This window comes from Apteryx mantelli, chromosome 1 (assembly GCF_036417845.1).
Source record: "Apteryx mantelli isolate bAptMan1 chromosome 1, bAptMan1.hap1, whole genome shotgun sequence".
NCBI lineage: Eukaryota > Metazoa > Chordata > Aves > Apterygiformes > Apterygidae > Apteryx > Apteryx mantelli.
Window position 1 is genome coordinate 13,611,388 of NC_089978.1, and position 27,544 is coordinate 13,638,931.

General features: G+C 47.9%; 1 protein-coding gene across 1 annotated transcript; it reads left to right on the forward strand.

Annotated features, from left to right (window-relative positions):
* The first annotated feature begins 5,610 nt into the window (after nt 1–5,610).
* Nucleotides 5,611–14,445, forward strand: ENDOD1 (endonuclease domain containing 1). The gene is made up of 2 exons (XM_013955980.2): nt 5,611–5,924; nt 12,865–14,445. The coding sequence occupies exons 1-2, from the start codon at nt 5,631–5,633 to the stop codon at nt 13,996–13,998; spliced, it is 1,428 nt and encodes a 475-aa protein (XP_013811434.1). The 5' UTR covers nt 5,611–5,630; the 3' UTR covers nt 13,999–14,445.
* The last annotated feature ends 13,099 nt before the right edge of the window (nt 14,446–27,544 follow it).

Here is a 27,544-nt window from a genome sequence, read left to right on the forward strand (position 1 = left end):
ATCTGTACTGACTGTAGTGTACAGAAGCAATTCTGTAAACTCTAGTAGCAGAAGCAGTGTATTTCAGTAGCAAGGCCAAGGCCTGAAAGGAGCATGGAGAAAGACCTACTCGCTCTTCCCTAGAACAGCCAACGCATTAGATTTTACAAGAACACTTAATACCTCTGATTGCAGAAATATGTCAGAGCCTGTCCAAGGTTTATCCGACTAACTATAGACATCTTGGGCTCACTCTGTAGCCAGTGCAGAGATACAGGCACTTCTTGAGGATGTCATCTCATCCTCATGTAGCCATCAAGGATGACACAAATCATACTCTTTATAGCCTAGGAGAAGTGCCTTTTTGTCTGCTTAGGCTATGAAGAGTAATGAGGTTCAGTGTAGGCATCTGCCCTGTAGCTCTGTGAAGGCAGGTGCCACGCTGCCTGGCCTCACAGAGTGCATGAGAACTGGGGGGCAGCTGTAACTGTGCCTTGTCTATTGGATAGAGCTCCCCACTGGCCCGGCTAAACCCTTAATCCAGAATATCTCATTCCTCCTCCTGCTCCTTAGTTCCAAAATATGGCTGCATTGCTAGAGACAGGCAGTCCTGCGTGTGGTTGCTATCTCACTGTTGATGAAAGCTTCTGGACCTTGCCAACAGGTTTAGCTTTCTCAGGAGTTATGGCTTTCACATTGCCTCTTCTGAGATGATGTAATCCTAACAAGTCTGTACTTCTAATTTTATTCCCACCCATTAGTCTTCTGTCAATGTACACTGTAAGGAACTTTCTCACATCTTGGTTTTACAGAACACCTAGTGCAGCAAGGTCTCACCATTGACTGAACCACAAAGGACTTTTGAAAAATAAAATATTAACAAACAAATAAAAATGAATAGTAAGCAATAATACCTAGGAGAAAAGCACACAAGTGACTGACTTTCCTGTTAAAAACAGATTTAAGTTGTGAAGAAACTATTATGGCTATGATAAACTGATGAACTGTAAAACAAAGACCATGAAATTTGAACCATCTGTTCTTTTATTGTAGTCAATAAATTCTGTTAAAAAGCATCATCTCTTTAAATCTTGGATTAATGAACGAAAATGTTGGAGCTTTCAGCACATCCCTAAATAACTCATTCCAATAGTTAATTATTTGCATGATTAAAAATGTTGCCTTGTTCTGCTAGTATAAATCTATTCAACTTCTGCTGTCAAACACAGGATCTTTGTTATGCTTGTTTCTAACAGCCTGAAGTTTAACAGAAATATTCTGAGTCTTAAGGCTGTGATAAAGTGCCAAAGAATGTAGCCTCTGGGTTTTATTAATTTTATTCAGTATTTATACAATACATTTATACTTCCTGGTTTCCAAACCCCTGTCAGGATCAGGCTCTCACTGTGCAAGCTTCTGTACAAGCCCACAAGACCTGGTCCCCATCCTAAAGATGCTATAGTCCAGACAGCAGTGTGAATGCCTCACCATTCCCCATCTTCACCCTCTTCCTATGGCTGGGCACCACAGGTGACAACTTCCATCATTTTATGTCACCTTCTAGTCTTAATCCTCCCTGTCTTTTTCTGTTCTTATTTCAGCTGTGACAGCACTGAAAGGTATCCCCTGGCTGCTGCGGTCAGTACGCCCAGGAAGAAGTCTGTGGAAATAATGAAACCAGATCAGCATCACTGGCACTAATCTCTAGGTGATTAGTGGCCACGCCTTGCCCACCTTTTCTGTAAGCACCAAGGCAAAGGGGGTCTGAAGGTGAGCAGTGAAGCAGCACTGTTGGCCATGAGGCATTCTTCCCAGGATGAGGGGTGGCATAGGGAAGGCATGAGGATGCCCCCTCCCCATCCCAAATCTCTTAGTTTGAGCATAAAAATGATTTCACTCCTCCTTTTCTCCCTAGCTCAGCACTGGGCTCTTTTTCCAGACTGAGTTTTTAAGCTAATTTTAAAGAGACTCTTTCCCCATGAGACAACAAAGAGGCAGGACATGTAGTGGCATGTGCACTGGGACTGTCATGTTCCAAGCCAAATCTTCAGCAGTGGGATCTCCAGTGAATCAAATGGGGTTGCTCCAGTGGGACTGCTCACGCTTGGGATTGCTTTCTTCTTCCCTTTCTTCTCAGAAGAATGAGACAGTAATGTACAGTACCACAGTCCTGCCCAGAGGTCATGACAGGAGACAGGAGGTCAGGCCTGGAAAAATATTTAGGGTCAAGTATGCTTTGGATAGACTAGATTAGAGGGGTTTGGCATGTTGGGAGGAAGAAACTATTTGCAGCAAATCCAGTGTCGGCCATGTGAACTGAGGGACAGGGCTGGAGGCACAGTGTGGGAAAGCAGGCAAACAAGCCCGGCAGCTTCTTGTTGCTGCGGGGTTTGAATACTGACATGTTTTTCAGGTTCACGTCACACGAACTTTTAGGGAAGTGTTCTCATCTTTGAGACATTCATTTTGGTGCCTGAGACCCTTGGGGAAGAAGAGGACTGGTTGTCTTCATTAGATCAATGACAGCTTCCTTTCATCCTCCTTTCCCCCTCCTCCTCATTTTTTCCTCATTTTCTCATCACAGAAGCAAAGACCTTTCTTTGGTTCTCTCTCTTGTCCCTTCACTTGACCCATCACATTCTGTCTCCTGGGTTTCCTCACACCTCTTCTTATTCGTTCTTCTTAACCTTTCTTTAGTACTCCCCATTTTTAAGGCATGCAGATCCCTCTCAGCTCCAGTTTTTGCCCTAATCTCTTTCTCTTTCTCTGCCAACACCACTTTCTAGATTCTTTCCTCCTTCCTTGTTCTTGCCTTTCTCCAATTTCTGTCTTTAAGCTTTTTCCCCCAATGTACTTTATCTCTGTCATGCCTTGCAAATTCTGTGTGCCTACCATCCCTTGCGTACAGCCTTTCCTGTCCACCCACACACCTGTAACTGCTGCTCAGAGGTCACTTTTCTCACCTGTCCCTTTGACCACATCACCTCCCTCTTCGCATCCTCCATGGGCTTCCTCTTTTTGGTTACATCAAACATCAAGTAGTCATCTTCACAGCCAGCCCCCTCGGGTTTGTGGCACTCTGCTGTCCTCAGTGGTGTGGAGGAGGCAGCCCCTGGGTCCAGGGAGGCCATGCTCCCAGGCCTCCTCTCACACAGCTCACTTCCAACCCCATGTACATCTTCCCGGGACCCTTCTGCTTGTCTCACACAAACAGCCTTAAGGGTCTTTCAGGCCATTCTTTCATATCTGATCTTAATACTCCCTTTTGCTGTGATGCCTATAAAGGTGCCGGATAGCAGATAAGACACGGGAGCACTGAGTTTTCTGAAACGCTGATGTGCTTCCTCTCACTGTTGTTCGGCTCCTCTGCCAGCCCTTGTCTGACAGTGTAGTCTTCCCAGGGCAAGGCAGTCCTTTGGCCTTTATCTGCCTGGCGCAGAGAGTCCCACACCATGATGGCAGCACCTGATCTTTTTAGTAATAATAACATTAACAAGAACAGAAGGACATATTACAGTCCCATGCTTAAGGGTCACAACAGCTACCTTAAATTAAGAAGAAACTGGCCACACAAACCTTGAGTTTTCTCCTGGAAAGGGGCTTAGCTTACAGAGAAAATGGGAGCAGGGAGTAAAGGACTGTAGCTCCGTGCCAGCTTTCCTGAGAAATGAGAGGCTGCCCACTTGCTGGTTGATGCCTAAGTTCAGGAAAGAGGCAGGATGTCAGTGTTCCCTGGTTGAAAACATCGCATGCTGGTTGCTGTCATGCCTATCTTGAAACACCTCATGCTACCTTTACCTTGGTAGCATGCCTAACCTGGGATAATGCATGTCACTCTTAGAGCAGGTGTTTGACTGCATTGCCAGACCTAGGTTCTCCTTGGGAGCAGGGCTTACAACACTCAGGAGAACATTTCCTTCTGCTGCCTGGACAGTTGCAAGGCTGGGATCAGATCAGCATCTAGTTGCTCAGGTTTAGCTTCAGTTCTTCATTTGCCAGGAGCCTTTTTACATCCAGGAAAATGACATTTTGAGCCTGTGTTCTGGAGCTGCTGTATTCAGGTCAGGTTGTGTCTGCATTCTCATTTCCATCATCTTTCCTGAATGTGACTAACTCTTTCTGTCAGGGCTAGGTGACCAGGCATCTGTCTGAAAACAAAACAAGCCCACTTACCACATTTCCTGTTGTTCCCTAGCCTGTCCAGCCTGCCTCTGTCTCCCCCAGCTGATAACATCACATTAAAAGGTGCTGACGTATTTCCTTGCCTTGGTACTTCTAGAAGTCATCTCTGCATAAAGTCTTAGAGTTCAGTCTATTTTTAGCTCTTTTACAGGCTCCTTCTCTGACCGTGACCAGTCATTTGAACTGCCCTCTGTCCCATTTCTTCATTTGCAGTATAGGCTACTCCTTCCCTAGTTTGCAGAGCACTTGTGGGTTTGTAGCACTTGGAAGTTCTTGGAAATCATGGTAACAGTATAAAACAGTGTTGTCTAAAAGGGACCTGCACCTTATTGGCACCTAGAATTTTTTAAGGTGAGAGGAGGAAGTTGTTGGCAATACATCTGATCATATCTAACTTCTTGGGTGGGAAATTGCATATTTTCTTGGCTCTGAGGAAATGCTCTGTAGTCTCCTCTCTGTCCCCAGTCTTCTGAAAACATTAATTCTGCCAGTCACTGAAGTAATACAGCCTTTTACCTAGAAGTAGCCTAGGTGTCATAAGCAGCTATTCACTGGGCAGATAATACCTCTGTTGATCATAACCGCAGAGGAGTGGTTTCATTCCCTTTAAGTAGCTTTTTTTTTGCCAGTTCTATATGTTTGGCTAAAACATTCAGAGGTGTGTGTTGATTAAGGGTATGTGATTTGAGGGTCTGTATCTTTCTGCCTCTTGTTAATCTCTTCTGAGGGCGTTTCTGCCAAGGTGAGGTGATACTGCTCTACAGGAGGATTTTGAATGCCCTGTACAGCTTCCAGAGAGATGGGAGGAGAATGCTTTCCCCAGGCTCCTTTGCAGCACATGGCTGGCAGAAATAGTGGTGATAGATACCCCAAAAAGGGGCAAAGTGGACTCTCAGCAGTGCCAATATCCTGCTACCTCTCTCTCCCTCTTTCTCCCTCTTTCTTGGCCAGGCTTGTGGCTGGAGAGGGCAGCTAACACCTTCTTCTGGGTGGTGGATCTGACTTTGCAGCATCCCCCTGGCAGCCCCAGGAAGACTTCTGGCTGCGTCAGCCAAAACTCCTGGGGACTTTGCTGCAATGCAGCACACCACACCCCCGCCGGTGCTGGGCTCCAGCCTGGACAGTTGATGCTGCTCAGCTACAGACCTGCACTGCTATGGAGTTCCCTCCTCCTCTTCCAAATTAGCCCCGATGATTTCAGATTGCTTGGCATTGTCTCCCTGGGGCAGTTGGTGTCTGCAGCGTGTGTCAGCGCAGCCTCGCGCACGTTTGGTTTCACAATGTGCTGCCTGCAGAAAGCGCTCGCTCCCTGAAGGGAACGGCTGTGGTTTCATATTTCATTTCCCTTGTACACTACACCCGAATTCCAGACGCTTTCTGGCTTCACTGCTGCATGGGCTCAGAGCACAGGTCCTTTGCTGAATCCAGCAGAGACGGATAGGGCTTCCCTCAGCTCAAGGGAGTGGACCATGAAGACGTCAATTTTATTTTTGCTTTGCCTCTCAGTTTTCCCAGGCTTTTCCCAGGGCAGAGTTGTTGGAGAGGATGAAACTGGTTTTGCTGAATGTAATGTGTTCTTCTCTGGACAAATCCCACCAGAAGGATTTACCGAGCCGTTCCATGTGAAAATCTGTCAGCAGTACAACAAAGAGCCACGGTTTGCAACCCTCTACAGTACTAAGGACAAAATTCCTCTTTATTCAGCTTTTAAGTACGCAAAACCAGCCCAAAATGAGGAGGAGGACTGGCTGGTTGAACCGCAGGTAAGTCAGCCTTTCCTTCACTGTAAAGCATATGTTCCTTGAGAACATTTCCTCTGGGGTGAAGATATTAGCTGGGGATGGGATTTTGCAAAGGAGTCAAGAGCTTGTGGAACCTCTTTTAATATTAATTTACCACAACCAACTTATTTTTGTGCTTGGAAGTGGACAAATAGTTCCTTGTCCCACGGAGCTTACAATGAAAACTGAGAGGCTGCTGCATCCGCTATGGAATGTGAGGGGAAAAGAAAATCATCTTTTACCCTGTAGGATCTGTTTGTCTTGTTTAGCTAGCTATCACAGCCAGGGAGCACTGCTGGTGGATAATGGGGTTAAACATTTCAGTGTCAAGCTGAAGTTTGGTTGGTTGCCAGCATGATCCCGGTGTTGATAAGAGCTCTTTAGCTTCACTGCACAGGAATAAAACATACATTTGTGGCTCACCAAGTTGACATGGCAGCTTTTTGTTGTGTCCCTCTGTTGCAGATACAGGATAGGGAAGTGAATTACTGTGTCCTGGAATAGAAATGTTTCAGTCAAGTCAGAATTGTGCAGTATAAAGAGAACATCACTACAGCCGCAGTGTTTTTTGTCTCTTCTGGCACTTGACATGTTTAACCAGGTCCTTCAGGCTGTTATATTTAAAGGGAATCCTTAAAAAATTGCTTGTGCACTAAGAGAACAAGCACACTTTACCTGAGTTTTCTGCAATATTGCAGTTATTTCAGCAGTGAGCACGGGGAATATTGTAGCAGACACCAAGCTACCCTTGTCTATTCAGCTCAAGAAAGATTGACAATACATGAGGGTGCTCTGTTAGACCATAAACAGTCGTGTTATGAGAGCAGCTTGTTTGTGAGCAGGGCTCTCACGTGCTAGGTGCTGTATGTACTCAGAAACAAAGCTCCATCCTTGTCCCAAAAGAGTGACTGTTGTTCATTTTCCTATTGGGGTGATGAAATACTAAGGCTTTAAACACCTCCCACAAGGTCGTAGGAAGTGAAGGCAGGGATCTAAAACCCCTGTCTTCACCTTGGACCATCTCCCTGCTCTCAGGGCTGGGTTTTTAATTGCAGGAGTTCCTGGGGGCTTTTTGATCTGCTTTCCTTCCACTTTGCAGATGCCTGTAGGAGGTGTCTGCTTGCTCTTTTTAAACAGAGGGAAGCCTTTTTGCAGACTCTGTCATTATGGAGTTGAGGAAGTGTGATGAATTTTTAAAGAGCAAAGAAGACCTAGACAAGTAAACATCTGCTGTCTGTGCGGTGGAGACAGCAAGGCAAAGTGGCAGAGATGAGATCCATTCCCATTTGCCTCAGCCACCGACAGCCATCGTCACCTCTAGCCACCATATCTCCTCCTGCTCCTTGCAGTCTGACTCACCAGAGCTGCTTCTGCATCTGTGCAGGCTCAAATGCCTTTTCTGCTCTTTGAACTCCTCAAAGTCCCTTCACAGCAGGTTCCCTGCTCAGGTCCCCAACACCTCTCTGCAGCCAGCTTGCTCTGTCCCTTGCCACTTCCATCTTCACACCTCACCTAGTGATGCCCCCCCCCCCCTTGCATCTGCTAACACCTGAGCCACAATTCTTACATTTCCTGCTTCAGAAATCTACCTGAGCCCCCAAAATTATTGCTAGGCTCTACCTTTAGTTGCTCTGACTTTGCACTAGTGTAACCCCATGGGTTGCTGTGGATCTTTTCCCTGTTACACCAGGGTCTGACTTAGGCCATACTGATCAGTGGTAGTGTGAATAAACTGAGAGCTTTGAGGATTTTTCTTCCATGGAGCAAACTACTCTGACCTCTGCTAAACAAGAAAAGTCCCCTGGATTCTTTTGCCTCCTTTTTACTCTGGCTTGCTTGTTTTGTTCTTTTTCAACTCAAAAACATCCTTTAACTGACACCATTGTTCTTATTTGGAAGGATACACAGCAACCACACACATCTGACTCCTGATTTAGACAGACAAGATGCAGAGCTTTACTGAGGACCAGAGAGCCTTGGGCAAAAATGCTTTACCTGTGGAAATGCTTCCTAAGCAAGACTTAGCCTTTGACCACAAGGAAAGATCTCAGTATGGCCAACTTAGAGGAAGCTGTGTTGTGGATGGGGGGCATCTTTACTGAGCCACAAGACTGAAAGCACCTCTATCACATCAGGTGGCATCACTGGGGGAACAGGGAGGGCAGAGCAAAGATCATCTCCGTCCTGCTTATACTAATTTCCCCAATACAGTCCTAGGGGTTGGAAGCCATTCTTATTTTGTTTAAAAACATTTACTCAGGGAATTTGCCCACAGCTAATTGCATGCTCAAGTCCTTATGGCCTGGCCGTTGGCTGTAGACCCACTTACTAGAGTACAGAGATGGGATGAAGGCAGGAGCAAGGCTGTTAAGTGGCTGGACAGGCCACTCCATTTTCTTTCTCGTTAAAAAGGACCATGCCTTGGGTGAGCAGTGGAGGCTCATATCTGGGCTGATCCATGACACACTGCATGCAGAGAACACGAGTGAAAGGAGTCCAGCACCCAAAAGCCAGGAAATGACAGGATATAAGTTTTCTTTGCTGTTGTTTTGGCCTTCCAGTTCACACATATGAATGAAGGAACCATACTCAACAACATGACCATACTGTAGTTTTCATTTTGTCAGCTACAATATGTGCAGGAGTCCCCTTCACCCATTACTGAAATACAGATACCTCTGTGGTGAAAGATAGCAGCTGTGTAGTTCAGTGGAGGAGCCACAGTTCAAGGAAGAAAACTAGGAGAAGCAATTTGGCAGAGGAATCTGTCAGAGGAAGAAATCAGGACTAAAAAATTCCTAGAAGTCTCTCAAGAAAAAAAGCACGTACACATCTCTCAGGCATCTGCTATGCAGGATCTGGAAGGGAGAAAGTGGGGAACAGATTTCACACCTGTTCTGCATGTTCTTATCAAGGCTAAGTCAGATACTTAAAAAAGCTCAGATGATCACTAAAAGGAACACTTTGCAACACCTGCTCTGCAACATAACCCCAAAAGGTTACACTGGCTATTTTCTGAATAGCTTCCTAACTGAGACAGGGATAGCCAGGTACAAACAGGCATAGCTGCATAGTGACATGTGTTTGCTTACATGCACATGCAGGGATGCAGCAAGCAGGAAGAAATCACTGTAAAAATGCTCTGCGCAGTCTGATGACTGACTAAGGGTTGTCACATGCTTTTTTGTAATAGATCGTGATGTAAGTTGTGAGGGCACTGTCTCACTCCTTGCATGCCTACCTCCTCAGGAATGCGTGTCTGAGAAACAAATGCCAAATGTAGCACAGAGGCAGTAATTGGATGGGAAACAAGAGGAATGTCAGCACCACCCACTGCTGATTGGCAGCTGGAAACTGAATTAATTCAGCAATGAAGATTGTGAAAAATTAGAGAACAGGAAGGGTAGTCTGATAAGCAGGATACTGATGTGATGCCCCAGGCTTGGGTTTGAAAACCTGCTATGCCACAGGTTTCTTCAGGGGTCAAGAGCAAATTACTTAGGTGGGTTTCACCTCCTCTGATTTCAGTCATTTAAAAACTGTATTTATGTCTGTCTCTCTTTGTGCCTTAGAGAGAGATGGAGAACTCTGGAGCTGCTTTTTCTGTCTTAAAATACAATAAGCTGGATGAGTCTCCTTGTCCTTTCATTTACTTGCTGACTACCATCAGCTAGATGACCAAGGTGGGCTTTCTGTCACCCAGCTATAGACCCTTTCTACCACAGAGGTTTGCATCTGAGCTACTCTTTTCATCTCTCTTGGTAGTCAGTCAGGAGAAACAGGTACTTCTGAGGCAATTCACGTGAACTTCCTACAACAGAAACCTTGGTGTAAGATGCATTGTGCCTAATTCCTGGGAAATGAATCCCACACTAAGGCTAAATGAAATATCTCCACTGCAATCAAAGATGTAAGCATGCCTGAGGCAGTAGTGAGGAAAATGCTGTGGAGTGGGATGCTGAAGTTTGCCTGGGATTGTAAGTACTAAGGTAGGGAAGGTGGGAGGTGAGTGTCCTGTGTTGTTAAATGAAGAAACTTGACTGAAACTAGCTGACATAACATCTCTATGCCTGCCTCAATTTTTCAGTCAAGCTGTTGCCTGTAATGGAAATCTGCCTTTAATCCTCCTCTGCCCCTTCTGTAAAATGACAGCTCTCACCTTGTGTATTGCAAGGATAAACACATATAATATTGTTAGGTGGTTGGACTCAGATCTGTACAGGTATCTAGATATGTAATTTATTCTTGAATCTCCCCAAGAGTAAGGTGCTTACATGTCTGCTTGGAGCTTGCCCTTAGCTATTACAGATTCTTTGGACAGGTAGATTCATGGCTGACTCCATGAATGCAGATATGCTTGCCTGTGCCACGAACCAAAAGCTTTCTGAGCCACTGAGGAAAGGCAGCTTGCATGCAGATTAAATATAGTGCTGGAGACAGCTTGCCTCTGGGGCTCTGTCAGAGGAGGCAAAAAAAGCTCAATAACACGAGTTATTGCAAAGCATAATATGAGTTATTATAAAGCAACAGCCCTTGGTGATGTCAGAGCCTGCTTTTGTTTTCTGACGTATGAACAACATGCGGCCACGTATTTCCTGTTCTTTTTTAATTGCACCTAAACAATCTCAATGGTATGTGCAAAATCCTGCAGCTGAACAGGTACCTGAAAACATATTTACTTAATAGGCATCTTAAAGTTTGCGTGCACTAGCTCATAATCAGAGAAATTTAAGTTTATTCCATATGCTTAAAGTAGGCTGGGAATCTCCACAGTAAGGCGGAGCTGACTAGTCTCAGGTCTGCATCTTTTTGTGGTACAGCACCTCAATCTCCCTCCATTGTTTTCTTTAATTTGTCAAGAAGGCTGCAGGTCCCTGTAGCAGGAAAGAGACTGCAGCACTGATCTGCAATGGGAGCAAGTGCGGATGGGTGCCCCTGAAATGACATTATGCTCAAAGGGGCCTTGGTACAAGAGGCAGTTCCCAGGCACAGCCTAGCACCTGTGCCTGCTCCCACCTCGCATATACTGTGTGATTAAACGTACCAGGTGCATCCCCCATCCCATGACACAACACTGTCATCTCGTCAAAACAGGGAAAACAGGGGAAGCCCAGGAAGGGGCTGTGATTTTATGGAGTGCTACTCAACAAATCTGGCCTTGTCAGACAGCTGCACTCCTTAGGGAGAGGCTGGGGAGCATGAGGAAGAGGGTGCAAAATAAAGCAGAAGTACAGAATAAGTCTTTCTTAAGTGGTGCATTTAGAAAAACTAAGACTTGTGCATCAGCACATAGTTACTAACCTGGGTCAGGCCTCTGATCCTTTCAGCCCTGTAGCAATAAGCACCAGGTGCTTCAAAACAAAGTGCTGAAACCTCCTAGCAGGCAAATGGGGGTAATGCGGTCCTCAAAAACGGTTAATATTGATGACACTGTGACCAGCCTTAGTGCAGAGTCTCCTGAGTCTAGGCTGCAGGGACTTGGGTGATGCAAGAGGCCAGCCAAACCTCAATTTCCACAACAAGGATGATGGATAGCTACTTATGATCACTAGCACTGTCCCTTTTACACTGTTTCTCAGCAGAAGCTGACGTAGACATAATAGCTATCAAGACATATTGCAGGAAGCTGAGGTACCAAGAGGGTGCAAACCCTATGAAAGGTCTCAAGGACATAAATGGTCAGAACCATCTGTTCAAGTGCATTACAGAGGAGCCAAGGGACTAGGAAGGATGAGCGGAGAGTGATTCAAAGTAGAATATGAACTGTCTGCCATATCCATTTCCAAAATGCATATTATACAGTGCAGCAAACAGTCTCTAGGTCAGGAGCAAAGACAGCAGATTTAATTGGGCCAGCACAGTGTTGGGAGTTCAGGGCCATGGCCTTTAAGCAGATACCACATGAGGCAGTGACTACAGAGACTGGCTGCACCCCTGAATTTCTATCAACACACACAACCTCTAATCTGAGGAAGAAAATTACAGTCTGGTACACCCCTCTGGAAAGGCTGCAGACAGTGTCAAAAAGGAGTGACTAAGGGGCAGACAGAGCTGTAGTCTTCTGAAAAAGGCCTGAGCACACCATGGTGTTTAAGAGCTCTTGCTCCCACTGCTTATTACCTCCTGGTGCACGACTCTCTGTAAGGCTCCAGAAGGGATGCCCGGTGCAGCAGTTACTGCTTCCAACTCCATGGCGCAGGAATGACAAACGAGCACATAGCACAGATTCCACCGAGGACCTGTGGTGACAGTGTCCCTGCCATTTTGCCCCTGGGAGGTATGCGGTCTTTAAGGGTGAGGTTCAGACTGTTAAAGACAAGCCCTAAGAGTGCCCTATGACCTCACTGCAGCGTCTGCGTTCAAGACTGTGAAGGACAGTTCAGGTCACCTGCCATGCTGCCCTACTTGGTTCTGGCTTCTTATACAATGAATGGAGAGGGGTAAATGCCTTCTTTAGATGCCTTAAAAATCATGGCTTTTTTCTTCATTGCTTGGATTTGACAGCTCAGCTCATTCATATTTTAAGGTGCTTTAGTGAGCTGGAGGTACCACCGTCTTAGGTGGTATGAATGTGGCCCTAAATCAAGCCATCTATTGTTCTTAAAAAATATCTTCTAGAACAAGCACAAGTTAGAGGCTTAGTGCTCAATGGTTGATGAAATTCTGCAGGCCATGCTGTGCTGCGGACCAAAGTGCAGAACTGTAAGCATCCCTGCCCTGCACCTATGTGCTTGGCAGGACAGCTAAGAACAGCATACGCACCTCTGAAATACTGAAAGGAAAATAAGGAAGGAGTACAGGATGTGATCTGAGGAACACTGTGGTAGCAGTCATGATGGAAAATACACTTCACGGTCTATTTTACACATTGCTTTCGAGGAAGATAAATTGCATTCAGTAACTCTTCTCTCTGCTCTTTCAGATAGATGATCCAGAAAATGACCTGCAGGAGATGGTACATGAAGCTGATATTGTTGGCTCTGTGGCTAACCTCGGTGCAAATCAAGCCCTGACTTCGGACTATGTGGGCTCTGGTTATGAGAGAGGGCTGCTGAATCCCAGCTTGCTCAATGAGAAAGATTTCCAGATGGCCACTTACACACTGACGAACGCTGTCCCTCTGAGCCCATCCCTCAGCAAAAGCTGGCACAGAGACATCAGGAGGGTAGTGGAGCAAGCTCTGGTCCCTCATTGTTCCAAGAAGGATCATCTGTATCTCCTTGTAGGTGCTATTCCTTCCAACATCCAAGTTAATGGCAAGGTGTCAGTGCCAGAGACCCTCTGGCTGGCAGCGTGCTGTGATGCTCCAGAGGGATGGTCTTTAGCACTGGTGAAGAAAACGAAAGATGAAAACAGTTTGGCAGACCTAGCAGTGGGAGAGCTGGAGAAGCAGCTTCTAGCAGGAGTTCGGTTGTTCAAGGGCAACTGTGGGGAAGATAACCAAAGGCAGGAGAAAATGGAAGCAATAGTGCAAGCTGTTACTCAGATCCGGTCTAAAGAGCAAGCAGGAACAAGTGATAGCCAGGAGGCCAAAGACAATGGCTTGGTGAGAAAAGTGGCTGGCATCATTGCCACCCCTTTCATCAAACTTCTGGAACTCCTCATCTACGTGTTTGTGGAGCTAGTGAAATTCATGTTTCATTTTCTGTGGCTTGTTATCAAGCGGGTTGTCAGTACTCTTCTGGATGGAGTCTACAGCCTGTGGAATGGGGTGGTTTTCTACCTTACAGAGATCAGCATGGTGCTGATCAGCATCCCATGTGATGTGGGGAAAGTCATCATCAACATCCTGCAGGGTTTTCTGGAAAATATTCAAGATGTTGCAATTTTCACCTACAAGATCCTGAGCATCCCCATGGGATTTGTCCTTCACCTTGCTGCTTTCCCTTATTACTCCATCTGTGCCATTCCCTCTGTCCTTAAAGACATAGCCACTGGGATTGGGGGCACCTTCTCACTGGTTATTGATGCCACAGCCACCCTTCTGCATGGCTTTTACTACCTTGCTGCTCACATAGCCAAAAGGTTTGTCCCTAAGGGCTCCTCTGATGACTGATAAGGATAGAAATCAAAGTTTCAAAGACAAAAAGTGAAAGAGGAGTGGGATAATGCTTTAAGATATGTGGCCAAAAGCTGTCAATTCTGTTCTGATATTTATTGTAGTGACATTAATAATAATGAACAAATTGGGGAGTAACAGGGAGGGCCAAGGTAACTTCACCAGGGGACACCACCATTGTAACTTAAGTTCTACCTATTGTAAAGTATTTGAGCTTTATGAACCGTGGGTCACAGAGTTTCTGTGATTTGCAAATATCAAGTTGCTTCCTCTGGGAGATACACTCTAAATATGGTACCAGGTTATTTCTTTCTGACTAAGATAACACTGAGACCTATGCACTGGCAGTGAACTCTACAAAACCACATTCCTGTCAGGGAGGAGGTGGTAATAAGGGGAGGATTTTAGTTGCAAAGGGTTTTCTTAAACCTGGAGAAAGGAAAAGGATGTTAAGGGTGCAAGAATTAGGGGTTGGGAAATGGTGGGGAATGTTAGGCAGGGGGGAGGGAACACAGGGCTAAATTCTGCTGTTTGTTGCACTGCTCATTTCGTTGGGGTTCCACTGGTGGAGCCCAAGGAAGAGTTAGGCCGGGTGTATTTTATCTGATAGTTCTCAAGCCTTGGCCTTTCAAGGCAGCTGAAATCACGTGGATCCTGTTTTGAGGAAATACCAGCTGCCAGTTCTTTCGCGTAGTGGGAAAATACTTTCCCTTAGCCATACCAAGCTCACTTTCTCTGAACTATTCCTTGCTCTCTGGTGACCACTAAAGGTCTAAATCCCAAAGTCCTTGTTCTGGCTGGCCTGCTCCAAAGCCCAGAAAAGAGGCATGAGTCATGCTTTTGGCTTTGAATCAGATGCCCATGTTTCAGTTACCAGCCTGTCTTGCCTCCTTTTAGAGCTGACACTTCAAATATACAGCAGTATTTATGTGCTTGAGATCTCTGCGAGATGATACCCAGGCTGGATACCCAGGCTGGATACTTTCAGGCTGGAAAGCAGCAAAGTCACAGTCATCCTTCTTAGGTATGCCCTGAAAGTGCTCACATGGAGAAAATGATCCTCCCACATTTTTCTCCGGGACAGAGGAAAAGTAGCTTTGCCTTTCTCACTTGGCTGAACTGGCAGCATCAGTGGAAGTCCTTACAAACAGGGACGCAAGGAACATGGGAGAGGAGATGCATGGGGAGGGCATGGGGGAATTTTGCTGCTTTGAGGGCTATCATGTTTTTCTAGACCCTACCAGGAGAGCAGGCAGCCTGCAGAGTGGGGCAGGGCTCCGTGCTAGGGAGAGCAGATGATTCCCATTGGTGCTGTGTTACATCCCAGGGAGTGGAGATGATCTAAGGAACCAGACCTGTGGCACGCGCAGGACTTTGAGGAAGGTAGTCTGGAATCAGGAGGAAAATGACAAAAGGAATAGGATGCTCATGGCAAGTTAATTACACTTGGAAGTCCTGCCAGCATTGATGTGGCAGGACAGAGGTCTTCTGCCATCCAAGACAAGGGGAAAGGTCCACGTGGCTCTCAGCTACAGGAATCAGCAGTGCCCAGCTCAACCTGAGTCCTAGCAGCAAAGCCTCTCGTAGATCTGGGCATCTCCCTTCATTATTTGTTTTCTGAAACTGGAGAAAGGAAAAAGTGGTTGTGTCGCCCCTTTCTTATGTGAGGATTATTGACTGTTAAGGGGAAGGAGAGGCGGGAGGGAGATCTAGGGCACAGCACTCATTCTGCTGCATAACTACCTCCCTAGTTAGCCCATAAGTCATTCCACAAGCAGACTTATTTATGTCAGGAGGGGCCACAACCCCTCTTCTTCACTGCTTCACCAGAAATAATGCAGTCCTCACTGATGTGAGCCGGGACTCCTGGGCACTCCCCAAATCTGGAACACCAGAGCTGGGGTGTGTGTGGAGACTTTGCAGGGAACAGTCACCGATTAGCTACACCCAGCCCCGCCGTCACAGCTGAGCCAGGAGAGTAGAAACGCACGCTGATAGCGGAGTAGGGCACAGTGGCATTGCCATTCTCCAGGGCTTCGCTCAGCTCTGCTCCCTCTTTCCATCAGGTAGGGGCTAGGGGAGGGAGTGCTAATTTCTTGCTACAGCTCTGTCTGTTGGGGAGACACTCTTGGTGTCAGCAGCAGCATTGGGTCTGGCTGACAGACTTGGCATGTGACTCGGAGTGTGCAAAAGGCCATCAGGAGTCTGACAAGGCCATGCATGGCCCCTGCCCTTGATCCGCACTTGTGTCCTCCTTCCCTTTGGTGCTGGGTTAGTTGTGAACCCCCAGCCTGATGTAGCGGCACATAATGAACCACACTCTTAGCCTGGAGATAACTCAGTGCTGCCATCTGTGCTGCGGACACCACCTGCGCCATGTGGCTTGTGACTAACCCTGAATTGAAGAAAACCCATTACTCAAGATGGCAACTTTGCCTCTTTCCCTCACACTGAATAAAGAAGGGGCTGAGCTGAGGAGATCAGGTTCAGGGGGCGAAAGAGAGTTGGCCGGTTCATATCTGCCCTGTCCTCAAGTGGCAGGTTGTTTCCTTAGCTCAGGGGACTGTGTGTGCACGTCTCAGACCAGCACGCCGTGAAGGTGTGTCCTTACCAGGTAACACACCCTTCAGCAACGTTGCTAGTAGCAGCTCAGCAGTGGGGAGGCTCTGGGCTGGCAGGGTTAGAGATCACCTCATCGTCTCAGCCCAAGCAGTCTAGCTCTCAGGGGGAGGCATGCTGGTAGGGCAGGGCTGTGAGGGGGAAGTTCGTGGAGAAGGAGAGGCCTCCTTGCCAGCAGTGTTGGGTTCATTCCAAAGGAAGGGCAACTTTTGTGTGCCAGTAGGGGTCTAATCAGGCAAATTTGGCAGTGTTTTATGAATTAGTCCTATGCCTTGAAGCTCTTGGTACAGGGATTTGGGGTGCAAGGGGCAAGTTCCAGGTCACTGCTCCCAGCAGGCAGCAAACAGCCCCCGACTGCCTGGGAAAACTCTTTCCAAACCAAACGTTGCATCTTTGCATACTTGAATGTGCCTTCCCTGCCACGGAGCCAGCTGTTGATTCTGGTCTTGACAGACCTGGATTTCCACTCCTTTTCGGGAGCGGGGGTGCGTCAGCAGTAGAGTGAGATCCTGTTGCAAACTGAGCTCTCCTCTCAGGGTATGTGACGGCAGTCCCAGGCAGGAGAGCAACAAGCTCAGGTGCCAGAAGCTGTGACTTGGGCATCAGGATAGGAGAGCCAGGGTCCCCACAGCCTCTGGAGGCACGCGCTGTCCCAGCATCTCTCGAGCGCAACCCTAGAGTCAGGGAGGAGGCAGTTGCTTTGCACACTGCTGCCTCTCTCGTGCCTTATGCGTGATCATAGCCACAACCCCTCCCTGGCTGTTTATCCCAGCATGACCCAGCATGTCCAGTGCACCCTGGTCACAGTGACATGGGAGCTCACACACTGAGAGGCAGCAAGGATGAGATGTGTCAGTGCACCTGGAGGTCTGTCTCACCTCATCTCCATCACCATTGCTACCCAGCCTAGCTAGGTTCAGGCCAGCCCACGAGCCATGTCTCCATGCTGCAACCATGTCTTCTGATTGCAGAGTGGACAGTCCTTTAAATCTAAGAGGCTGCACCACTGTAGGATTTGGGCAGATGTTGAGCAATATTATTAAAATTGTTTTAACATGCTCAGATTTCAAACATTAACAACTGCAACCAGCACAGGTCCTTTTTCTCCTTTGCTGCGTGTCTGAGCAGGCAATAGAAAATCTGCCTAAAACACTGAGTAATTATTACAGAACAAGCAACATCCTGCTACAAATTAACTGTTGTCTGAGATTATCCTTATCTGGGCATGACTTATGGCTTGTAAGCTTTATTCTATCCTTGGAAATGTATGGCTTTAACAAAATAAAAGTTACCTTTCCAAAGAAAGACTCGTATCACATTTCTGTCACACTTTCCAAACAAGATAAAGCAACCCATAGACCTCTGACTAATCAAGAAAGTAACAGAAGCACAGTTGTTCTTTGTTATGACTTGACATCTGATATTAATGGCCCTTTTGTACCTTTAAAACATGTTTCCTCTCTCAAAGCACTTTAAAAGAGTTAATTCATTAAGCTGCAGAATATGTAAGTGAAAGCTGGGAGTTTACAGGCAGCATGTTCAGCTCTGTATGTGCTGAAAGAGAACATTTCATTTTTGAGAGATGCAGCTCCTAGTGGGATGAAGCATGATGGGCCACTTTAGTACAGAAAAATCACATTACGGCTGGATGAAAAATGCTGTCAGCAGCTGAGGCAACACAGGGAGGCAGGATTTAAGTGCCTGAACTGTACAGAACCAGGACACCAGCCCACCTCTCACTTCTTACAAAGAAACTCTGCGTGTCTCTAGTCACTGAGCAGGTGAGGACATCTGCTCCCAGCTGAAGAGCAGCAAAGGGCTCCTTAACTCCCTGACAGGGTTTATGCTGACCCTGTTCTGAAAGCAGGAAGCCACACAGTAGATCAGAAGCATTGCCTGAGCAGTGAGTTACTCTCCCAGACTGTTGCCTACTCAGTGATGGGCTGGGCTGAGGTGGGAAAGGATCAGTGCAGAAAGGGAAGGGAGGTCTTCAAATGCATGGAGAGCCAGGGCTCTGAGCACCCACTGCCCTGCAGGGATTGGTGCTGTATGCTCATTTTTGCCTTTGAAAAGCTCCTAAGTTTGGCTGGAGTTTGTGACTGAAGAGGAGAAGGGTGGGACTGATCCACAGTGTCTGCATCTGGCAAGTCACCTTGGATTCCTTTACAGCTGATAGAGAGAAACTCACTCTTCTGGCATGCCATTCACTTGACCTCTTCTTTACAACAAGAAAAATCACTCTCTAAAAGGGACCCTTTTCCTCCAGAGACCATATAGAAAGCCTGGGGTGGCTAGCCCAGATGCAGGCATCTGCATTTGCAGATACCTCTATTTGAGCAGATGAACCTCCTCCAGAAGAGTCTACATTCCTTTCAGATCTGCAGGAGTTCAATGTGTGTGACAGGAGCCCTAAACCATGGCTGGACAAAGAGGAAAAAGGCTAAGCAGTATTCAGATGATGAATATTGGCCCAGACTCACTCACAGGACAGGGAAGACAATGTGAATTAAACTCACCTCGGCTGTATTGCCCAATGCTACGGCATAGGAGCTTCTATGCCCTTGAAGGTGACTTTGACCTGTGTTAAGTTCATCCGATTTGGGGCCAGAGAAACAAGGCATCCACCTATCCACCACAGAGGGATCAGCAGCCCCAGTATCATGACAGCCTGTAGATCACAGGCCTGGGTTCAGGTCCTCTGGATCACATTTCTGCTGCCATCATCCATTTTGGAGTTACTCATCTCTGCATGGAGCTCCAGTCACGAGCTTGGTATCTCTGTCTCAACAGGGCGCTGCTCCAGTTCAGAAGAGAATCGAGCCCTACTTGTTCACAAGTGTCTCTTTAGCTTTGTCAGTGCCAGAAAATGAAAAAGATACTGGAAAATAAATATGAGTATAACTTGTTTGGGCAGAAAAGATTGCCTGAGAGCATAAAGTGTAAGGTGTGTCTGCAGCGTGCATGTTAGTGAGATTGTGATACTGTGAGTTTGGCATGGAATGATTTCTCATTGCTGTACAGTCTTCCAGGCAGTTGGACTTATTTCAGTTTATGAATATATCTCACACTGGGTAACATCTGCCATTGATTTCAACAGAACTGGTGTTTTCAGCCAAACAGAAAGGCCTACAGACTTTCCAACAGTGTTAATATTACAGCTGGTTGGAAAATCTCCAAAGAAATCTATTTTGTCAGAAAGGGATGATTTATCAAGGAGGAATTTTTATGGCAATTTGCCATTTTTAGTGGAAAGGATTTTTCAGGTCCAGGTTGGAACAAGGACCAGAATCATCCAACAACAGTGAATAGTCTGGATTACAGAGCTTTAGGACATTCAATACTCTCTTCTGTCTAAAACCAAGCCTGGCACTTTACCATAGCTATCTCCATCTCAGAGGAGGGCTCTTATAGCTGTTGCCCATCCTAGCTTATATTTCATTTTCTCTCATTTGTAAATGTGAAAGAAGCCTATTTTGTTCCACTGTGGAAGGAGAAAAAGTACTGAATTTGTGACCATTTTCATGAGAGTGGGAAGCCATTTTCCACCCTGCTCCACTGAACAATGCACAGCCCAGAATCTCCCCGAGCCAGCAGCAGGATCAGTTGGAAAGCTGAAGCAGTGGCTTCAAATTCTGCAGCAGTTTTATCTTTATTAAAAACTTACTAATTCAAACCAGGCAGAAAATGGACATTTAGAGCAGATGTCACTGTGTGTTTACTACTGTGATGTTACATATTGTTCTGAACCTCTTACTGTCCACTTGGTAAAAATGGTTCGAGGCCAAACCCAGCAGCTGCAGCAGGTGGGCAAGAAGACATCAGAAGGCAAGGAAGGAGCAGCAGGAGCTTTTCACTGGTGGGAGAAATGCAGCAACTAAATGTTTCAAATGGTGAGGAGCTAAATAGTGAACAGTAATGACTTCTCAGTGGTCTCTGCTTGGTTTTGGCGCCAACAAGCTGTTGAGAGGAGTAGAGCAGCCACAGATGAATGTTGTGGAAGACTGAGGAAGACATTGCTGTCTGGATTTATGCCACCTAACTTCAGGCATTTAAAACTTCTTCTCTGCAGGCACCAGACTCCCTATACTAAGTATAAAAATATCACTACGCTTTAACCTGGGCATCTCAGCGAAATGCCTAAAGCTAAAGTGAATGAATCTGGGATTACTCCTTACGGCTGATGGGACTTCTCCCATCATTGACACCTTTGAGGAGTCCATTGACGTAGGTCTCCCAAGACATTACACAGGCTGGATGGTCTTTCCCACAGCCCCATGGGAGGCTCTTGTGTCACTTGGTCCTTCCACATGGGTAGGACTGATTCACAGAGACTCTGTCTCCTGAGTGCTTCTTGAAACAAGCCCCGAAGCTGATGGCCAGATTTGGCCACTGGTATGGATTTGTGTGTGGACTTGATGCAACAGATGTGATTAACCACCAAGGGTGCTTGAAACTCAACAAGTTGGCCTGACTTGTGTGGAGTGCTCACATACCTCAGAGAACTTGGCCCACATTTTTTGAGTTCATAGAAAACATGCATATTTGCGGGGTAGCTAAGTACATCCTTTACCCCTGAGGCATCAGCAGGGTGTGGGCCCCTGGTGTAAATGAACACCTTGGCACTGTGTAGGTAATAGCCTGCACTTGGAAAAACACTGCTGTCTGCAAAATTGAGATGAGTTATTTCATGTTGAGAAAATGGACTACCTTCTCATGGATCTATGAGACCACAGATCCTGCTGGCTGCAGAGGAAGTTTGAATGGTAGCAATTTGTGTCCTGACACCAGAGAGGCATAAATGGTCTTGGAGGCTCACTAACCCACCAGTGGACAACTGAGAAAGAAGGGTGATGATCGAGGTGCCCGGTGTCATATAGGACTAGGGAACAGGCCCTAGGACTCCAGAGACAGAGGATAATTTTGTTCACCCCCAAATCCTGTAGTGCTGCAAATCATCCCCACAAGCTCAGTCAGACTGAGACTTTGTGGAGGGGGATGTATCTAGGAACCTGGCACCTGTCCTTTATTTCTCTCAGTAGTGTATTCAGAAATCTCAGCCTTTTTCCATCACTCTCTTCCCAGCTGTGAGAGGATGCAGATGCTCAGCACCAAGCACATTCCCTCAAAGTGCTTTCCCAGCACCTACTGAGACTCCCAGGAAGACAGTAATGAGAGTCTAGACCTCTGTGGTGGCAGTAATTTACAGCAGGGTCTACTAATTAGAGCTAGTGAGGATTTCTTCTTCTGAACATCTTCTGTTCCAAAAGAAAAGACCATTTCTGCAAAAATTACGGGGTTTTTTTTGTTTTTTCTTTTTCAGTGGGGAAAATGAAAGAAAAATGGGACTTAGTTTAAATTTAATAAAACTGTTTTCAATTGATCTCTTGAACGTTACTGTAGTGTATTGCAGATATAAGTTGCAGTTTAATCTTCTGTAAGCTGAATGCTGCAACCCAGCTCTATTGCCCATGACATGGAGGATGGAGGAAGATCAAACTCCCCCAAAAGATGATTCAGTGCAGAACTCTCCCTCTGGTGGAGTCTCTCTGTCTCTCCAGTGGTGCTGAGGAAGCAAAGCAGATTAGCTAGGCAATTTGGCAAGACAAGTTGGATGTCTACATGCAGGTGGTGTGATCTCCCCAGGCCTATCTCTTCTGCTGGAGCTCTTGGTGCATCATGAGAGGCAGGCACAAGGCTGTGAAGACAACGTGGGATGTGGACTGAGCAGGCAGCATCAGGCAAACCAAACCCTCTTCTGTGGGGTCATTTGCTGCAACAGAAAACTGCTGATGAACTCATGCTGAGCAACACATTAAAGACAAGTCAAAAGTGAATGTTGCAGGTCATGACTGCTGAACCGCTTCAGTTTCAGCTGAAATTACACATTTTGTTGTATTTTCTATATCCCACTTTTGGCAACTTTCTATTCCCTTGAAATGCTGATAAATATCAGCCCCAGTCAGGTAGAAAAAGAATGCTTCAGTTCTGGAAAAGCCATTTCCTGCAGGTCAGAAATTTTCAAATTTTGCTCAAAAGAGATGCTTGCTCCCTGGAGATGGGAAGAGCTTCCTTGACATTTCCCAAGGGCTTGCTCCAGCAAGCTGCTGACTCAAGGGCCAGTGAGGACAGGTTCTGCTTGAGCAGTAATTCCAGGCTCGTATTCTTGGATACACAGGGATTAAAAGGGCTGTAGGAAACCTGGAGCACATGTGGAGACTACAGAGGATGGCTTTTTAATCAAGTAGCAAATAGAAATCCAGTGATTATCTTCCTTATTCGTTGAAAAGCTTACAGAAAGTCAATGGTATTTAGGTGAGCTAGTTAGTGTGATGAATGATGTAATTTATAATAATTATAATCATATCTTGCATTTGTATAACCTCTGCTTTGCTGTCCATGTATCTCACCAGATTGCTCAGTCACCATTAAAGTAACTGGGTGGGGAGCAACTGATCTGTGGTAGCTCACACTTGCCCTGTAATTTGGGTTAATTTAGCTTGCAGAGTTGAAATCAAGTCATTTGCTAGTGGGTCTGAGGCCATAGTTCATCAGTAGTAATTAATATAGATGCTTAGTAGAGAAGATCCATTATTTGTCCCATAAAAGTCATAGACTAGTTATCATTTTTCCCAGTGTCACAGCAAGAAACCAGAGGCAGGGCTGGGAAGGGAAGTGGGATCCTCTCCCACCTTCCCTTCTGTGTTGGTCACCAAGGAGCCCTCGTTAAAAGTGGAAATCAAGGTTGTCCAATCTTATGGACGGGCACTTGTTAGGTCAATAAATGGGCATCTGTTTTCTACTTGCGGTGGCATGAGCAACAACGTGAGCACTGGTACCAAGGAAAAGACACAAATTCAGAGATGAAACAAGGCTTCAGTCTTGCTGCTGGGGAAATCGGTAGGAAAACGCACATGAAGATCCGTGATTCAGCCCAGCGTGCCTCAGCGCAATTCTGACATTTGTGAGAGTGCCCACAGTACTGCATATTTCAGCAGCGCTGAAGTTGCTGTCAGGACTTAATGCGGCCAAACAGGACTTTGTTTTTCTCTTCCTTTTCCCAGGTCCTTTGCACAAGGCATTACTGTTTCTTTAGACTCGCGCTCGTATTTCCTCGCCCCGAAAGAACAAAGTGGGCAGAGGCGAAGGACTGAGCCATCCCGACCGAGTGAAAGGCTGTGAGAAGGGTCTCCCATGGGGCTGGAGAGCTGGGGCAGCTGTGAGAGAGCACGAGCCCAGGCCTTGCAAACAGCCCCTGCCTCAGCTGGCCCTCAGCAAGGACACGATATCATCTGGGGATGGGACCAGGGCGGGAAGCACGAGGACTCCAGAGCTCAGGCTCTTTACCAAAAACCAAATGACGACAAGGGTATGACACATTTGGGGAGGTCACTTGGTCCTGCTTGCACATGGCTTTCTAAAGTGCAGCAGACGTGTGACAAGGATGTAACCTTTGATTTATACGGGGCTTACAGCAGCAGTCCAGGTACAGACGGTTCAGGCTCAGCAGCATCCATTATCTCCTAGGCAAATATTTAGCTGGCCCGCGGACAGTTGCCATGTCTGCGCCGGCTCTTTGGCCCCAGACGTGGTCCTTGGCTGTCTGCCGCAGGATGCTGGCCGGCAGGGGAGCAGCGCAGGCCTCCGAAATGCGTTTTATTGTTTAGCTGAAGGCTGCTGAGATGAGGGTGGCATGAGCGTGAACGTGCCGACGCTCTGCTCTGCAGCACTCGCCTCCGGGAAGGGACACGCACCACCCCGGGGCCCCGGCGGCGTTCGGGGGGGACGGGCTGGGGGTCTGCGGTGCCGTCTCTCCCCGGGGACCCGCTCTCCCAGGAGGGCAGCGGCGCCGCACGGGGCCGCCCGTCCCGTCCCCGGGCACGGGCCGCGTCCCGGCCCTCCCCGGGGGCGCGGGCACAGGGAGGATCGGGAACCGCAGCTGTGGGGGCTTCCAGGCCTTCCTTCTGCGCCCCCGCGCGGGCACCCCGAAGGTCCCAGCGGCTGGGAAGGCCCCGGCGCGGCTCCCGCCGGGCGCAGCTGCGGTGCCGGGAGCGGGAGCCGGGAGCGGGAGCCGGGAGCGGGAGCCGGGAGCCGGGAGCCGGGAGCCGGGAGCGGGAGCCGGGAGCCGGGAGCCGGGAGCGGGAGCCGGGAGCCGGGAGGCGGGAGCGGGAGGCGGGAGCGGGAGCCGGGAGCGGCGGCTAGGTGGCAGCAGAGCGGCGGCGGCGGCGCCAGCGGCCGGGGAGCGCGGCCGCTTCTGCGCCCGTCGTTAGGCTGCGCTGCCAGCGGCACCGCGCCGGCGCCGGGGGCGTCTGCCAGACGCGGCTGTCGCAGCCCCGGCCCGGGGCTGTTTTCCCGGGAGGCTTCTCCCGTAAGGGTCGCTTCAGCGGAGCCGCCGGTGGAGGCGGAGGTCTGGGCAATTTGTCTCACGATACAGTCGTCCCGTGAGATGCTGGCCCAGGAGCCAGTGGAAAATCGTTTTTAAACTTTTTTTCCCTAGAGGGACCAGCAGGGGCCGGAGTAGGGGATGCACGGAAAGCTCCTGCCCTTACCCAGGCCGGTCGTGGCCAGGCAGCAGGACTCTGTCCCCAAGCTGGACTGAATGGCCACCTCTGAACACTGCACTAAGCCCTGGAAGAAAAGTAGGGACTAAAATCAGGGCTGTGCCTGCTCTGCTCCCAGGACAGAAACCCTTCAGTGACCCAAAGAAAGGCTCTGGTAGCCACTTCCAAAAATAAGCTCCAGCCTGACCATACACCTTGCTAGCTGGGCCAGACTCTGACGTGTTGGGTCCTTTTGGCTGTCGGGATTTCCAGTGCGCCTGGAGGATCGCGAGCTGCTCCTGAGCAAAACTCTGCGAGAAGACACACCACCAGCTGACACCCGCTGGGCCATCTCGCCACCGGCTGCACCACAGGGGCGATCGGATGAGGTTGGACACCGTCCTGCCCTGGCGCTGGCTGGTTTCTTCTGGGGTCTGGAGGATCCTGTACCAGGATCAACTGGGAAGTAAGAGGGGAACAGCGCGGCAGGGAGGAAGAAGGGGGACCCAGCGCGGAGGTCTCACCAGGCGACCCCCTCGCCAGAGCCGGGGCCACCGCGCAGTGGCAACAGCATTTGCCGCTCCAGTAGGCCTTCGGCAGAGCTGAGCCACCGCTTTCATTGCGGGCAGCTAGAAATGCTCCAGCAGCAGCTTTCCGGCCAGAGTCCAAGCTCTGCTCCCTATCCATAGGAAAGGGAAAGCAGCATTTTAAGAGGCAGGGTTATTCCTGCATCCTGGCCCTATTTCTGTCCTGCTCACTGCTGCCTGCTTGAGCGAAGCATGAAGCGGGTTTCCACATGATTCTGCCTCTCTAGACTGTCCGACACCTCCGACCCAACACCCTGCAGCTGCATTTTCCAAGTATAAGATGATTTGTGGTTTCCTTCACGCTCAGCCTGGAAGGGTTGCTCAGTCACAGCTGCGAAGGCCGGCAGCCGAGGAAGCCTGGGCCTCTGCCTGCGACAGCGGTGCTGACGGAGCAGGGGCAGAGGGCTCTGCCTGGACACCGAGAGGCTACATATGAGAAGGAGTGGGATTTTCAGTATTTTTAAGCTCCCACTGAAAGCGAATCCAAGAGCACTTCATGTATTTACAGATCTGCTGTTTTTATTGTGATAATTATATTTTTCAACAAAACTGAAATGGAAGATGCAAGTAGCTAACCTGCGTGCTAGTAAAAACCACACAAGCCATAGCTTTCCTCAGGGCACACATTACCCCCCTGACTTTGCAGAATTATTTTGTTTTTTAGGGTTATTCTTCCAGTTAAGTGAGGTAGAAATGGAAACGAAGAAGCTTCCTAGGCATGGTGAGGTGATGACAGACCAACTAAATTTCAGCAGCTGGAACATAAGATATACCAAAAACACTCCTAGATGCACAGTTTGTACTAAATACTTTTGTGTCTTTGGCGGGGAGAACTGTGACTCACCCTGGAGCAAACCCTTTGGTGATCCTTTAACAATAGGATCCCCTGCCCCTCCCTGTGGTCTGTATTGGATAAACGGCAGGACCTTGGGGGGAAAAAGAAAAAAAAGGTGGTGTGAGCAGTTCAGCTGCTGGATAAGCTTTTCATTGCCAGAAGCCAGCACATTTGGCACATGTTGTTTTTCTCCTTTGCATTTTTTTCATGGTTTTACGGCTCTTACATATGGCCAGGCCAGAGGTGCTTTGCAGGCACTGCTGATTTGAGGTTTGCTCAAAGTTCACTGGAAGAGGGAGGGAGCAGCTCCCTGGTACACCCCAATAGCTATGGCTTTTAGCTCCAGGAAACAAACAAACAAACAAACAAACAAAAATTGTATTTGAAATTAAGGTTTCTCTACCAATCAGTATTAAAGAACAGTGACTGAGAGGTAAGGAAAACCCCAAATCCATTTTACACACGCCATGGTAACACAGACCCTGTGCCTAGGGAAGGAAGTTTCGTGTCTGGAGCATGGTAGGTCTGAAACATCCACTCCTTCTGGCCACTTAGGGTGGACCTTCCTTTTTGGCCAGTGTCACTACATGAGCAAAACTCTGCTAGAGGTGCAATGCGTAGTAGCAAAGGTGCACGAGGCTGAGCAAAGCAAGCGGTAGGGCAAACCCGGCTGCATGCATAGGGATCAGAAGTTGTGCTGGCACAGAAGTGCCACCGGTTGCCTCCCACCCACCAGCTCTGCCTCCTGAGCTGCCTCGTTTTCCCTTGCTGACAAGCGTTAAGACATCTGCTGAGATCAATCCAGGTGCCAATGTTACTGCACCTGTATCATGTCTTTCCCAGCACTCTCCTTTTTCCCTAACCCTTAAACATACCAACTCCAGAATTGTTCTTTTCTAAAGGAAAGATTATCAGTAGCAGGTGATAGCAGAAAAGAGGTCTGTGGCATTCAGAGCAAGCGCTGG

Coding starts and splice junctions, on each gene's coding strand:
- ENDOD1 (XM_013955980.2), top strand. CDS start 5,631: ATGAAGACGTCAATTTTATTTTTGCTTTGCCTCTCAGTTTTCCCAGGC. Junction 5,925..12,864: donor ACTGGCTGGTTGAACCGCAG/GTAAGTCAGCCT, acceptor CTGCTCTTTCAG/ATAGATGATCCAGAAAATGA.